The 17178-nt window shown below is 35.5% G+C and overlaps 1 protein-coding gene across 2 annotated transcripts in view; it reads left to right on the top strand.

Annotated features, from left to right (window-relative positions):
* Positions 1-15722, top strand: part of LOC137041283 (centrosomal protein of 128 kDa-like) — a 143153-nt gene extending 127431 nt beyond the window's left edge. For both annotated transcript variants that reach the window (XM_067417378.1, XM_067417379.1), the window contains 2 exons: positions 14380-14488; positions 14957-15722. In XM_067417378.1, the coding sequence (XP_067273479.1) occupies positions 14380-14488; positions 14957-15048 (201 nt within the window). In that variant the 3' untranslated portion in view covers positions 15049-15722. The remainder of the gene's footprint in view (positions 1-14379; positions 14489-14956) is intronic.
* The last annotated feature ends 1456 nt before the right edge of the window (positions 15723-17178 follow it).

Raw genomic sequence — 17178 nt, 5'->3', positions numbered from 1 at the left:
GAAAGGGTTTGAGGTTTCATAGTCTTGACTGCGCATCTGAAGCACAGAGTGACGCGAGCTGGGTTAATCTATATTTGTCCAAATATGCAGCACGCTGTTTCACTAAGAGCCCGAACACGTGCGGTTTAGTGCATGTCTATGACCACAAATAAAACGAAAAGGTGGCTTTTGATTCTTGTTATTTCATCAAAAATATTGTTCATTAGCCTACAGATCGGTTATTTTGCACTCCTGACATGAATTAGATAGTCAATGCTTGCAGGTTCGGAGTGCGATTCCTCAGGTTAATTTTACTTTACCGAGCCTTTATAGCAAAGGCTTCCACAGACGGCGCCCGGTTACAGTTCGCTTGGCGCCCTTACGTTACTTCGTATCAGCACAACGCCTCACTTTCCTCCTTGACTTTTCGTACGCTGCTTTCAAAACTTCCCTAACATACAATGATGATGGAAGATGATGAGCCTGACAGAATCTCATGTATATTAACTAAATTATCTTGTATGCATACTACAGCGCAGTGATTGCACTGAATGAGCTTTATGTCATGAATATAGTATGTGACCCTGTTTGAGAAAACCCTCCTAAAGTCTTTTTTTTTTTTTTTTTGTGATTCACTGTTTTCTACATAAAATCATTCTACATAATGTAAAGAACATTCTGTTAAAATATTACCTTGATATCTAATATTAACTGAGTATGGCTATGTTAAAGATTTGCTGAATTTCAGGCTCAGAAAATCTTGTTTTTGAGAAATTCCAATTTAAACACAAGCTTATTTTTAAAACTGCAACACATTTGATGCATAATTATCCTGCATATGAGCCATATACCACATTAAAGCTGAGATTCTCCCATTTTCAGTGATATATGACACATTTATGGGAAAATTCTTAAAGGTTTGTAAAACAGGCCTATTTATTATGATGCGTATGTCCAAAAAGCACAAAAACATTCAAACAAATTGTGGGTACAAGAGCTTGATTGTAGCAACAATTACCAAGTCAGTTAATTGAAATTATTTGTATAACTTTATTAATAAAATTAAATATCCATGGAAAAAGTCATTAATATATAAATGAATTAATATATTACATTTCAGTAGATGATCTCTAACTTAAATTATTTTACTGGGCTACTCTGTAACATTAAGTACAATACTGGAGTAAAAAAAAAAAAAAGAGGGATAGTTCACCCAAAAATGAAAATTCTGTCATCATTTATTTACCCTCATGTTGTTCCAAACCTGCACTTTCTTCAATAAACCCGGTTATATCATTATTCGGGGTAATTCCTCCGAGATTAATATGTATGTGAGGCAGGATGTAAAGCGCTTTGGATGTAAAGCGCTTTGGATGGCCATAGGGTCTAGTAAAAGCGATATATAAATGCAGTCCATACAGTACAGGCCAAAAGTTTGGACACATTACTATTTGTAATGTTTTTGAAAGAAGTTTCTTCTTCTCATCAAGCCTGCATTTATTTGTCAAAAATACAGAAAAAAAATTATATTGTGATATATTATTACAATTTAAAATAATTGGTTTTCCATTTATTATACTTTCCATGATCATTTATTTCTGTGATGCAAAGCTGAATTTTCAGTATCATTCCTCCAGTCTTCAGTGTCACAAGATCCTTCAGAACACACAAATTCATTTTCAAAGTTGGAAACAGTTCTGCTGCTTAATATTTTTTCATAACCTGTGATACTTTTTTATAATACTTTGATGAATAAAAAGAAAAAGAAAAAAGAAAAAAAAGAAAATGTTTTAAAAATAGACCTCTTTTGTAACAACAATATACACTACTGGTCAGTAATTTTTTTTTTTTCTTTCTTTTTTTGAAATAAATCAATAATTTTATTCAGCAAGGATGTGTTAAATTGATTAAAAAAATATAGTAAAGGAGATTTATATTATTTGAAAATGTTTTTATTTTGAATAAATGCAGTTCTTTTGAACCTTTTATTTATCAAATATATTAGGCGGCAGAACTCTTTCCAACACTCATAATAAATCAGAATATTAGAATGATTTCTGAAGGATCATGTGATAGACTGGATGTCACATGTGACACTGAAGACTGGATTAACGATCCTGAGAATTCAGCTTTGCATCACAGCACGATCATTTAAAGTATAATAAATTGAAAAACAAATATTTTAAATTGTAATGATATATCACAATATGTTATTTTTATTTTTATTTTTTTCTGTATTTTTGATCAAATAAATGCAGCCTTGATGAGCAGAATAATAAATAAAACAAATCCAGAAATCACAATGTATGTTTTTTTTTTTTTTTTTTACTATTTATTTGTATGATACAGCTGCAAATAAGTATTTGAACACCTGAGAAAATCAATGTTAATATTTGGTACAGTAGCCTTTGTTTGCAATTACAGAGGTCAAACACACTGCAGGAGGGATTTTGGCCCACTCCCCCACACAGATCTTCTCTAGATCAGTTAGGTTTCTGGCCTGTCGCTGAGAAACACAGAGTTTGAGCTCCCTCCAAAGATTCTCTATTCATTCCAGAACCTTGCTTCTTACAGAGCCACTCCTTGGTTATCCTGGCTGTGGGCTTCGGGTCATTGTCATGTTGGAAGACCCAGCCTCAACCCATCTTCAATGCTCTAACTGAGGGAAGGAGGTGGCCCCGGTCATCCTCTCCTTAATACAGTGCAGTCGCCCTGTCAAATGTGCAGAAAAACACCCCCAAATCATGATGCTACCACCCCTATGCTTCACAGTAGGGATGGTGTTTTTGGAATGGTACTCATCATTCTTCTTCCTCCTCCTCCAAACTCGTTTAGTGGAATTATGAACAAAAAGTTATATTTTGGTCTCATCTGACCACATGACTTTCTCCCATGATCCTCTGGATCATTCAAATGGTCATTGGCAAACTTAAGATGGGCCAGGACATGTGCTGTTTTAAGCAGGGGAACCTTCCGTGCCATGCATGATTTCAAACCATGATGTCTTAGTGTATTACCAACAGTAAACTTGGAAACGGTGGTCCCAGCTCTTTTTAGGTGATTTACCAGCTCCACCCGTGTAGTTCTGGGCTGATTTCTCACCTTCCTTAGGATCATTGACACCCCACGAGCTTAGATCTTGCATGGAGCCCCAGTCCGAGGGAGATTGACAGTCATGTTTAGCTTTTTCCATTTTCTAATGTTTGCTCCAACAGTGGACCTTTTTTCACCAAGCTGCTTGGCAATTTCCCCATAGCCCTTTCCAGCCTTGTGGAGGTGTACAATTTAGTCTCTAGTATCTTTGGACAGCTCCTTGGTCTTGGCCATGTTAGTAGTTGGATTCATACTGATTGTATGGGGGGGACAGGTGTCTTTATGTAGCTGATGACCTCAAACAGGTGCATCTAATTTAGGATAATAAATAGAGTGTAGGTGGACATTTTAAAGGCAGACTAACAGGTCTTTGGGGGTCAGAATTGTAGCTGATAGACAGGTGTTCAAATACTTATTTGTAGCTGTATCATACAAAGAAATAGTTTTAAAAAATCATACATTGTGATTTCTGGATTTTTATTTTATTTTTTAGATTATCTCTATAACAGTGGACATGCACCTACTGTTGCGATCACAAATGATCACTACAAATAAGGAGAAGACAAGTACATTCTTCTTGCAAAGTATCAGCTTTATTTTACATTCATGCCAGATAGAACAAAGAGCTTAGGAGAGCCACCAACTTCCACCAAGCAAGAATTATTTATTTTCCCAATCACACCGCAATCAGCGCGTCACCTGCAACAAAAAGACACAACACACGCACAACAAAAACGACCAGTAGGGGCATCACACCCTCCCCTATAAAATAAACTTCAAAGTTCCTTTAAGATTACCCCAAAATTACAATGCGTCCAAATATAGCAATGTCAACGTGACACAATATCTGATAAGTATCTCCTAAACTGCAGCACCATCACTTCTTGACAAAGTGGGTCCTAAAGATCTAGCAGTTTTTATGGCCTTTCTATATGCAATCATGCTCTCTTTCCACAAATTGCAAAAAACATCCGGTTTTGTTTTCTTCCAGCTGTGCTCCATTTTTCTGGCTGCTGTTTTAAGGGCCCGAGTGTGCTCGTTGTACCACGGCATTGGATTATTTGCTTTAATCTTCTTTAAGTGCCGGGGAGCAACTATGTCTAAAAGGCTAGTAAAGAAAGAGTCAATAGTTTCTGTTGCAACATCAAGTTCCTCTTGGCTATCTGAAATGCTGAGGAGATGGAGCTGATGAGGAAGATTATGTACAAAGCAATCTTTAGTCGCAGCGGTTATCGTCCTGCCATATTTGAAGCAAGCGGATGGCTTTGCAGCCTTAGGTAAATTAAGTACACATGATATTAGGTAATGATCTGAGATGTCATCGCTCTGCTGCAGAATTTTAACAGTATCAAAATTTATTCCATGTGACATTATTAGATCTAAAGTATGATTACGGCGATGAGTGGGTCCTGATACGTGTTGTCTAACTCCAATAGAATTCTAAATGCCAATCCCAATGTGTCTTTTTCATTGTCGACATGGATATTAAAATCACCAACAATTAGTACTTTATCTACAGCTAATACTAACTCTGATACAAAACCAGCAAATTCTTTGATAAAGTCTGTATTGTGCCCTGGTGGCCTGTATACAGTAGCCAACACAAATGTCAAACGGGATTTATCATTTACACTACACAGCGTTACATAAAGCACCAAAACTTCAAAGGAATTATATTTGAAACTAGACTTCTGAGTAATACTGAAAATGTTATTACAAATTACAGAAACACCTCCCCCTTTACCTTTCTGACGTGGCTAATGTTTATAACGATAATCTCTGGGAGTGCACTCATTTAAAGTAATGTAATCGTCAGGTTTTAGCCAGGTTTCTGTCAAACACAGCACATTTAGGTTATGATCTATAATCATATCATTAACAATAAGCATTTTTGGAGAAAGGGATCGAATATTCAGCAACCCAAGCTTTATCAATTACATCTCTATGTGCTGGGATTTAGCTGACTTTGGTTATGTGAGACAGCTGGCAGACGGTTGGTTTAGCCAGTTTGTCTGCTTCCTGATTGATTGATTTGATTGATTGATTGATTGATTGATTGTTGACCATCACCTTTTCTATATTTATCAACATTTTATATGAATCCACTGTCTCAAGTATTTTTGTGTGATATATGAAGAACATCTATCAAGTAAGTGTCTTTTCCTTGCGAAATAGTAAAACAAAGACTTAACCTCATGTGCAATGGGTCAATGTGCCACATGTCTTAGCCTGCCGCGGCGTTTGGATTAACTTTGGGGGAAGTATCCAAACTCGGTGTTATAGATGTACAAAAAGTGTTGGCAAATTCTTCAAACTTTCTTAATTACTTAACCGAGGACACATCACGCAATCTTCAGGTTCGACGGCACATTAGACACCTTACATTCTGCAGCATAAATAGCCATTTGACTTGGCAGCATATTCTCAAACTGCTCTAAAATTTGTAAATAGACCAAATCCTCAAACGATTCAACAGCCGAAGCAGTACACCAATGCGTAAAACACAATTCTAACTCACACACCAGTTCTACATGTGTTTGAGTGAAACATTTTCTTAGCCCATGAAACTTCTGGTGATATGCCTCTGGAACCATTTCATATGCCTTAAGAACAGCACTTTTACATGTCTCATAATTTTGACTATCAGCCCCACTCAAAGCAGAATAAACTCTTTGCAGCTTACCACTCAGAACACATTGCAGCATCAAAGTGCGTTCAGTCTCAGGGCATTTTTGGTCAGCGGCCCGTTCAAATAACACAAAAAAGTGTCCACATCTTCCTCATTGAATAAAGGCATCAACCGCAAATTTACCACTAAGTTAAAAAGCGAGCCACTTTCTACCACTTCATGTACATCACCGTCACCGGACATTCTTATCTTACCTTCTTTCATAAGGTCGCTGTTGTTCCAAATCGAATCTTCTTTTTTCCAAAACCTGTTGCGCAAACAGTCTCTTGCTCTAATTTTCGTGTCTCTATTTCTATCTTAAATTCCATCTCACGCCATTCCATTTGGAGAAGAACTAATTATTTTTGTTGTTCAAATGACAGTGCTACAGAAGACGGCCCAGTTACCAGTAAATCTACTGACTTTGGAGCAGACAACATCATTTGTTGTTTTGTAAGGGCTGTTTTTACAATGATTTGAATATTCTCTTTTAGTTTCTTATCATTAATAGAAAGGTTAATGCCGTAATGTGTTGCAACCTCAATCAATTGATCTTTCGTTAATAAATTAAGAATCTGTTCCGACGGATTTAAAAAAAAAACACTCACTTCGATAGACGTCATAATTATACTTATTCCATAAAAAATAGTTCTTTAAAATCCAATACTTACTAGCTGCCAAAAATCTCCAAGAAAAGGATACCCTGGAGATTTAACTTCACACCCTCCCTAAAAATAAATATAATTAAGTAGACCCTAATCTTTAAGCATACAATGGCAGGTTATTATGCACCTGATACTGCAAATTGAGAAGAACAACCAATTAAATTATTGGTTAAGTTAATCCCAGGGTCTCCTACTAAATACAGCCATGAACTAATATAATTTAAATAAATTTACTCGTCTCTCCTACATATTTAAAAAATTCAAAACAACCTTCTCAATCCTGGTTCCAGGCCAATATAACAAAATATTAAATGCAAAACTAAAAATATCCCAACTAAATAATCCTAAATAATCCAATCCCAAAACAATTAACAGAAAAGAAATCATCATCTATTTACCAAATCCATTCAAGAAAACGAACACACAAAATAAAAAACTAACGCAATTGCAAATCAAAATTTGGTTTTCGGACGAGCCCGCATTTGTTGCGTTCACAAAGGATCACTACAAATAAGACAAGTACATTCTTCTTGCAAAGTATCAGCTTTATTTTACATTCATGCCAGATGGAACAAAGAGCTTAGGACAGCCACCAACTCCAGCGCCTTCCACCAAGCAGAAATTATCCTTTTTATAGGGAGCAATGAACACCAAGAAGCCGGTGCTCCCCATCACACCGCAATCAGCATGTCATCTGCAACAAATAGACACAACACATGCACGACAAAGAATGACCAATAGGGGCATCACACCTACGATGACAATTTTAGACCCCTCCATGATTTCACATAACTGGCGCTCAAATTGAACTACCGTAATTCCTCAAATAAAGACCGGGGCCTTTATTTACCTGAACTGCCGATGGGAACCGGCTTTTATTTGAAGCAGGCTTTTATTAGGGGCGGGCCTGTATTTCTAATTCCATCTGTTTAAAATATAACTGCTTTAAGTAAACCGTTTTCAATTTAAAGTGATCGTTCCAGTGGACAAATATAATTTATTTATTTAAGAAACATTTGCAAAAATATCTTAATCAATATTAAATAAAGATCCATGTTTAATCAAATAAATAAATCACGACACTAAAGGTTAGTGAAATTAGGAAATATTTAAAAGATTGTTAATTTAGTGCATATTTTTTTCTCATGTCACAAGTAGGCTAATATCAAGCCAAGGTTTACTGAGTTTTACACGATTCTTTTGTGGTGTGGTTTTTGGTGCAATGTACTAAAATAAATATCATCACCTGTGTACATTAGCCCACTTCTTCTCGATGCTTTTTCCTGTTGGTTCATAGAACAATTACTCCGAGTCGCCCTCTGTCGTTTCAAAGAATAGCATAAGGGCGAGCGCGTCAAGTGTAAGCGCCTCGTCCGTTTGGGGAGGAGCACGCGCAGTCAGCGGAGGCTCGCGCCGTGGACACAGGCGAAAGTATAAGCAAGGCGTGAGACGTGGCGCTGCGCGGAGCTGAGCTTTGAGGCTTGTGTGCGACCACCTTAAGACATAAAAGAGACGAGAGGCTAATATTAGGTGCGTCTTAATCAACTCCCTAGTTCAGTAGTCAGGGCACTGATCAGGACATACCGTCATATAGGACATATAAGTCAGTGGACTGACTCCCTAGGGAGCTGATTAAGACGTGCGCATTGTGAAGATCGATATTTGTAGCCTGCCTGACACAGCATTTTCACAAACGTCTCATCGGGGCGCGTGGCATCAGGATGGTTTCGCTCCATCGTGATGTCGGTCAGCCGTCACGGCTCAACCCTATTTAACATTACGATGAACTTGAATGCACATTAAATTAACGGCATTTAGGAGATTATCCACACCTTTTCCCCTGGCCTTTATTTGAGACCGGCCTTTATTTGTTCGTGCTGACCACACCCCCGGCCACTATCAGAGGCCCGCCGTTTAATTGACTACAGGCTTTAAGGAAATACGGTATGTGCCAACGAGCGCTATATAGCCAACACTAGCTGCAAGGGATTTTTTTTGTTGAACAGACAGCTCGGCTATAGCGCTGTAAAATGCCTCATTCATTAATTCATTCAAAACATCACCTCAACTGCCTTGGAGTTACCTACATTTCAACAGGCTGGCTCAGAGTAAGCCAGTATTACCCTGGATGCCTTTCAGTTATCTAGCAATAAATGGCTCCCTTTGAGTTACCCAGTGTTAAAACATCACCTCAACTGCCTTGGAGTTACCTAAATGTTAACAGGCTGCCTCAGAGTAAGCCAGTATTACCCTGGATGCCTTCCAGTTATCTACTAATAAATGGTGCCCTTTGAGTTACCCAATGTTAAAACATCACCTTAACTGCCTTGGAGTTACCTAAATTTCAAAAGGCTGCCTCAGAGTAAGCCAGTATTACAAAGCTGCTTAGAAGTCATTCTGCCTGTGCCTAGCGCCATCCTGGATGCCTACCAGTTATCTAACAAAAAACCGCTGCCTTTGAGCTACCAAGTATTACAAGGGCTGTCTTAAAACTTATTTAGCAACAACTGGATGCCTAAAGGAGTTTTGTAAAGACACCCACTCAACCATGCCATAGTCAGCTCACTTAAAACTAGTTTGTCTATTGGCTGTATTAGTATGGAGCTAGAAATATGACAAAATGATCTGAATTTGAATTGTATAAATCTGAATTATTGACAAGTGTAATCAACAAAATTGAATATTATGTTGCATTTTACATAGTACTGAATTTGATTTTTTTTTAAATGTTGATTGTTGAATATAGAACCTTTGAAATTGAACACATCTGAAATGTTATGTCTAAATTGTATATAAACATGTATTTTAAAACAGCAGATATTTTGTTCTGAATTAATAGACTGCAAATATTCAGTTTTTGAAAATAGATTCAAGATTTCAGATGAAGAAATTCAGATCATCAAATTCAGATCTTTCAGAAAGTAGGCCAGAGGTCATCATCAGGGAAGAGTAAAGGATGTCAGAAAAGTCAAACGGAGCACCATCTGATCATTTCATTTCCAGTTTGTAATGGAATAAAGAGAAGATCAAACAGCCCTTTCATACTTTTTTGTTTATTTTAGATTAATGGACGGAAAAAGTCATGAATGACTTTTCATTCATGACTTTCATCATGAATGAACACACGTGTTCATTCATGAAATCATGAATGAACACACAGGGCTGTCTGTAAGGGCTCGACATTATCTTTGTCTGGGACAAATGAAAGAGGGTTTTACTTTTCCCGACTGGACAAATAAAACATTAAAATAACCAGAAATGCGAGAATGATTCAGATTTTTTATTTATTATATTTAATGTGAACAGCTCTTGATAATGGAGTGTATCTCTGGTAACAAAGTCGCGTAGAGGCTGGCGCTGCCTGTCTCTTTGTTTCTCCATTCGTGGAGAAATCAAAACAAGTGAGCAGCAATATAAACGGAGCTGTTTTCTAAACATTACCACGATTTGCAAATACATTGTAATCGTGAATTGTGTAGCATAATTCATTATTAGGAACTTACATTTTAGACTTGAGTCTAAATTTTTGTTTTGAATGAATTATTTAGAATGAACGACTCAATGACTCACTCATTAAGACGATCATTTGCTGCCACCTATTGGCGGTTTAGTTTCATGTTTAAAAGTATCATTGCATTTTTTTATTTGTATACTCAAACATTTAGATTTAGAACATCAATCTCATAACATTATTTATTGCTGTTTTATTTTTGCAGTTTAAATGTATTAATTTGATTGGTAACCGCCCTAGTGTCTTACTATTATAACTGCATTTATTAATCAAATGTAAGAATTTAACACGAAAGATGATACATACATTTAATACGATTAAAAATATATAATTAAAATAAATTATAAAAATAATTTAAAATAATTATAAAATTAAATAACGCCCTGGGTTAAATATCATAAATATGCAGATTTAAGTAGGCCTATGTAAAAGCTGACAGAAGACTGATGAGAATATTACTACAGAATCAATATATGTATACCACCAAAAAAAAGGTAAACTCAGTCCTGCACGGATAAAAATCTATCATTGCAATCTGTTTACAGTTAGCTAGATAGCTGAGCTGTCTGTTCATCAAAGCAAACCCTTGCAGCTACACTGTAAAAAAAATGTTGGTTTTTGTTGGTTTAACTTAAAAAAGTAAGTAACCTTGTTGCCTTAAAATTTTGAGTTTATTGAAATTAAAAATTTGAGTTGATACAATGAAGGAAATTGTTTAATAAATAGAAACTCAAAATATTATTGTATCTGAACCACATAACACATTTGATAAATCATAAAAATAGCACTATTTGGCATGTTTCACTGCGTCTTCAGAAATAAAACACACACAATTACTCAATATGCTTACTAAATCTTTTAATAATATTTTAATAAAGGTTGTCGAATCTAAAAAAAAATTCATTGTATTAACTCAATTTTAATTTCAATGAACTCAAAATGTGAAGGCAACCAGGTAACTTTTTTCTAAATATTTTTTACAGTATAGCGTTGGCTATATTTCAAAGCATAGTCATAAAAATAAAAATAGTATTTCACGTGTAATAATTACTAATAATTGCTTGGACTTCAATACATTAATACAAAAATAAATAAGATTCCAAATTTTGCAGTATCGCCCACCACTAATGTATGAAAAGAGTGACTGAGCCGCACCGGAGGGAAGCATTGACATGAACTTGAATTTAATGACTCAAATATTCATCTGTACTCACATTAAACTATGGAATGGCTTCAGAACACTTATAATATAGTGCATGAATCGTTGCTGATGCTTTATAATGTTTTTATACCTTTTGTGGGGCACTGGGGCTTAACAATAAACCAGATTATTATATGCACAGTATCGGATTTGGATCGGCCCTGTCTGATCGATACCTGATCCGGCGAATAATTGCGTATCAGAGCCGATACCGATGCTGAGTATCGGATCTGTGTATCCCTACTATTGTCACAATATTGCCAATTAATGCAGCTTTGTCATTGCAGGGCAAAATAAAATATGTTTATTAATTTGTTGTTGTTGTTGTGTAGTGTCTAAGGTGCATTAAAGGTGCACTATGCAACTTTTCATCTGCTAGAGGGCGCATATTCAAAACAAAGACATAGTTTGATGACGCCAAGTTTGAGCGTAGCATCTAGGGACATGTGGTCTTCACAGCCAGTGGAAAATAGGACTTGGGCAGAAATCATGTTCATGGATCAGATTACAGTATTGTTCAAAATAATAGCAGTACAATGTGACTAACCAGAATAATCAAGGTTTTTAGTATATTTTTTATTGCTACGTGGCAAACAAGTTACCAGTAGGTTCAGTAGATTGTCAGAAAACAAACAAGACCCAGCATTCATGATATGCACGCTCTTAAGGCTGTGCAATTGGGCAATTAGTTGAAAGGGGTGTGTTCAAAAAAATAGCAGTGTCTACCTTTGACTGTACAAACTCAAAACTATTTTGTACAAACATTTTTTTTTCTGGGATTTAGCAATCCTGTGAATCACTGAACTAATATTTAGTTGTATGACCACAGTTTTTTAAAACTGCTTGACATCTGTGTGGCATGGAGTCAACCAACTTGTGGCACCTCTCAGCTGTTATTCCACTCCATGATTCTTTAACAACATTCCACAATTCATTCACATTTCTTGGTTTTGCGTCAGAAAAAGCATTTTTGATATCACCCCACAAGTTCTCAATTGGATTAAGGTCTGGAGATTGGGCTGGCCACTCCATAACATTAATTTTGTTGGTTTGGAACCAAGACTTTGCCCGTTTACTAGTGTGTTTTGGGTCATTGTCTTGTTGAAACAACCATTTCAAGGGCATTTCCTCTTCAGCATAGGGCAACATGACCTCTTCAAGTATTTTAACATATGCAAACTGATCCATGATCCCTGGTATGCGATAAATAGGCCCAACACCATAGTAGGAGAAAAATGCCCATATCATGATGCTTGCACCTCCATGCTTTACTGTCTTCACTATGTACTGTGGCTTGAATTCAGAGTTTGGGGTCGTCTCACAAACTGCCTGTGGCCCTTGGACCCAAAAAGAACAATTTTACTCTCACCAGTCCACAAAATGTTCCTTCATTTCTCTTTAGGCCAGTTGATGTGTTCTTTGGCAAATTGTAACCTCTTCTGCACATGCCTTTTTTTTAACAGAGGGACTTTGCGGGGGATTCTTGAAAATATATTAGCTTCACACAGACGTCTTCTAACTGTCACAGTACTTACACGTAACTCCAGACTGTCTTTGATCATCCTGGAGGTGATCATTGGCTGAGCCTTTGCCATTCTGGTTATTCTTCTATCCATTTTGATGGTTGTCTTCCGTTTTCTTCCACGTCTCTCTGGTTTTGCTCTCCATTTTAAGGCATTGGAGATCATTTTAGCTGAACAGCCTATCATTTTTTGCACCTCTTTATAGGTTTTCCCCTCTCTAATCAACTTTTTAATCAAAGTACGCTGTTCTTCTGAACAATGTCTTGAACGACCCATTTTCCTCAGCTTTCAAATGCATGTTCAGCAAGTGTTGGCTTCATCCTTAAATAGGGGCCACCTGATTCACACCTGTTTCTTCACAAAATTGATGACCTCAGTGATTGAATGCCACACTGCTATTTTTTTGAACACACCCCTTTCAACTAATTCAACTAATTGCACAATTGAACAGCCTTAAGAGCGTGCATATCATGAATGCTGGGTCTCATTTGTTTTCTGAGAATCTACTGAACCTACTGGTAACTTGTTTGCCATGTAGCAATAAAAAAATATACGAAAAACCTTGATTATTCTGGTTAGTCACATTGTACTGCTATTATTTTGAACAATACTGTATTAACGTTACTGTAGTGTGAAGCAGAGCAACACTGAGTGTTGTGGAGCTGAGCACGGCTGCTGAAGCGATTGTTAGACAGACACGCCTTACGAGCATCGGGACTTTTATTATTATGACGGGCAGGACACAGTTGCTGGGCGCCGGTGCTATTTCTGCTTTTCCGGTCTTGAGTATGAGGTAATGCAGCTCTGTTTATCATATTAGACACATTTGAGTGTGTTTAAAATGATGATATGACGTTACTCTGTGTGTTCACTTAGCAGCTGCTGTGACACTTGTTGCACACTGCTAAGAGGAAAGTGCTTCTAAACCAAGGAAACCAAGGGTAATGCAGATATGATGCAATTGACAGGGGACTCCCTCAAACGCTATGCCGTCTCGGCATATGCTGAGATGTCCCACAATTTACACTTATAATTTCGGATATAAGTACACAATTGAAAAAAATATATAACACTGGTGGTTTTTGGATATTTTACTGCAAAATACTACATAGTTCACCTTTAAAAGAAGGGGGACATTGTGCAAGTGTCTCAACTTGGGACATAGATGCTGTCCTAGGGAAGCCACTTCTCACCTGTCTTGCCTGCCTGAGTGTTTACTATATATATATATATATATATATATATATATATATATATATATATATATATATATATATATATATATATATATATATATATATATATATATATATATATATATATATATATATATATATATATATACATACATACACACACAAATTTCTCTTCTATGTTGTGGTGCATTAAAAACACATGAAAAGATTAGGGGGAGAATCAGAAATAAACAATTGATTTAACTATAGTAGTAGTGATAACAATGAAACCCCGGTTAGTAATTCCAAAACAGCAATAATAATAACAATAATGCTGATAATACAAATATTAATAATGATGACAATGGTGATAGCAACAACATGGTTATTCATTTTTATAGAATTTCTCTGTAAAGAATGGTTTACTCATTAGAAATTGGTTTTGCTCCGCAACAACTAAATTAGAATAATAGTCCAGGTTACTTTCTTACTGTTTAAGATTGGATCTTAAATCTTACTTAACTCTTTAATCTCTTAGACTGATCTCTTGCTGTTAATTTCTAGGATGAGAAGTTGGATGCCACCTGTCGAAGTCTCCAGCTCACTAGTCTGACATCATCTCTGCTCAGTCAGAACAATTTCCTGACTAGTACATCTTTGTCTACCCATACCTGTGAGTACAGGAGCACATGACCCATGTGTGGGACACCTACATGTTTCAATTAAAAGTTGTAAATTGATCAGGTTGTTAATAAATGATAATTTGAAGTTTAGACCTAAATAATGGCTTTTAAATATTGTGTGAAATTGCTATAAATACCTTTTTTTGTTCTTAGAAATAAAAAATAAAAATAAACTTTTTTTTTTAACTTTTTTTTCCCTGAGTGACATGTGAAGGCTTTGTCAGAATTTGTCAGTGATAATATGCAGGATGAAAGTCATTGTAATGTTATTATGGTTTGCAATTTATCTGAACTATATAAAAGTAAAACCCCTTTTACAAAGGTGCAATATGCCTGGATGATGGATGTGACCTTTTCAGAAGCTTATGGCTGTGTTCTGGGTACTAGCCATTGTTTGTCTTGCCATATCTTCCTACCTCTGCATTTATATCCAGTTTTCTTCTCTTTTCTGTTTAAAGCACCACAGAAACCACATGCCAAACCAGATATAGAATCCCAAGAGCACTTTTCTACGATCAACGGAGCAAAATCTGTACACACAAGCATGTAGTCCTGTTTTCTACAACTGGAAACCTTTGGCAATAATGACAAACTCACAATACAAAACTCATGACTACCTCTGATTCCCACCAGATCCTTTAAGTATAGTCTGATCAGATTACTCAATTGTAGAACTTAAATGTACTGTACAAACATTAATACTGTCATTACACATTTCCTATTTAGTTCTGTATTACAGTCCAGTTACAGTGAATTATACTGATCAAGAAGTGCTTGTTTCTTTGTTTTTATGTCTCTAACTTTGATATAACTCTGTATAGTATTGACTGTATTGTCAGATATTTTCATCAGATGATGAGAATATGATAAACCTATTTTTTATTAACTAAAGAAAATTAATTTCTATGATTTTACTGTATATATATATTTTTAAAACATCTTATTTAGAATATTTAATTCTTTAAATATTCCATAACTTTGTAACAGTGAGGTTTGTTTGTTTTTCTACTAGGTCTATTTACGTTGTTTTTTTTTTGGTTTTTTTTACATCAGTATAAGGGAATCTGCACTAAATGTCATTGCCTTGCTTGATATATTTATGTATTTATACCTTTCTATTAATGTAGTGAATTAATTATTTATTTTTTTCAATTCTATGTCTAACACTATGTATACTCTTACTTGAATGAATGTGAAACAAATTAAAACATGATCACCATACAGCTTCAAAACTCATATGTTATAATTAGTTTCAGGTTGCAAAATTGGGTACACATACACATGGGACATATTCTTGCATTCAGAAATTTAAAGATATACAACATTTGTCTAGTTAAATAGAAAAAAATATTGTTATTTCCTTTTTATTTTAGAATTAAAAAAAAAATGTGTTTAGAAAGTTGGGGTGTTTGTGCACTTACAGACATACAACATAATTACGATAAATAACATTAAAATACAAATACATTTGAGTTTCTTTTACAAACAATGAAACTGTCTCCACCGTTTAGATTTTACTATTATTTTTGTTTTGTTTGTGTGTGTGTGTGTGTGTGGGGGGGGGGGGGTCGGTCTCTTTCACTATGTAAGTGTTTGAGTCACTTTCTCTCTTCATGGTGATCATTTAACCCTTTCATACCATAGGCTATCACAAATAACTATTACTTTAGTGTGAAAAATAAGTTTAAAAAAAAAAACTACAAATACCTTGAATTAAATTTTGGCCTTGTGGTCTTAACATTTTGAGCTTGAAAAGATACCTTTGCACATATTTAAAATGACCTATTATATCCTATGACATAAAAATTCTTCTATATTTAAATTACATAATGGGTGTGAATTATGGTTATGGTGGCACCAGCCAGGGCTGGACTGGGACTAAAATTCGACCCTGGCAAACCCAGCCCATCCGGCCCATGAGTTCCCCGCGAATGTTTTTGCTGGGTTTAGGGCCTTAAATTGGAGTATATAAATAAAACTAGGACAAGGACAAATAATGATAGATATTAGCGAATTTGCTACAAATTCAGATCAACTTAATATTGCTTTTTTGTCACACAGTAATGCCCTTGGCAGTAAAGCACTGATTTTGAGCTAGGATGCAGTAAAGTAAATTTACTTCTTTTAAATGCTGTCATCATTTACTCACTCTCGTGTCCTTCCAAACCTTTATGGCAGACTCAAATTATTTTATTTTATGCTACACAGAAATAAATTAATTTAGGTTTGGAATGACATTAGGGTGAGTAAATGATTAAATTTTTGGGTGGAACAATCATATTTTTCAAGAGTTAACACATCCTTTAAGTAAGACACTGATCTATCTTTCATGAGGCTATTACATTTCATTAAATATATTTAAAAAAGTTGATAAAACTTTTAAAGAGGAAAAAAAAAGCTTTGTCCTTAATTCATGGGATCCAGACTTTAAAACTGTTTTATAGACTGTAGTTTACTGTAGGCCAGTTTCATTTAAATGTAAGATCATGGTAGTCACAGGGTAAAAAACATAGACTGTAAAAACCTTGCTGTTTGTAAAAAAACTGACTGCTGACCGTAAAAACCTATGGCTATATGGTTTATAAAACTATATTAAATACATATATAATAAACTATTATATTTGTAAGTAAAAAAAAAAAGTAAACACCTGTAGAAAATACGAAAACAGCCTCTATAAAA

This window comes from Pseudorasbora parva, chromosome 15 (assembly GCF_024679245.1).
Source record: "Pseudorasbora parva isolate DD20220531a chromosome 15, ASM2467924v1, whole genome shotgun sequence".
Classification (NCBI taxonomy): Eukaryota; Metazoa; Chordata; class Actinopteri; order Cypriniformes; family Gobionidae; genus Pseudorasbora; species Pseudorasbora parva.
Note: the sequence above shows the minus strand (reverse complement) of the source record. Positions and strands in the feature narration are given on the sequence as shown.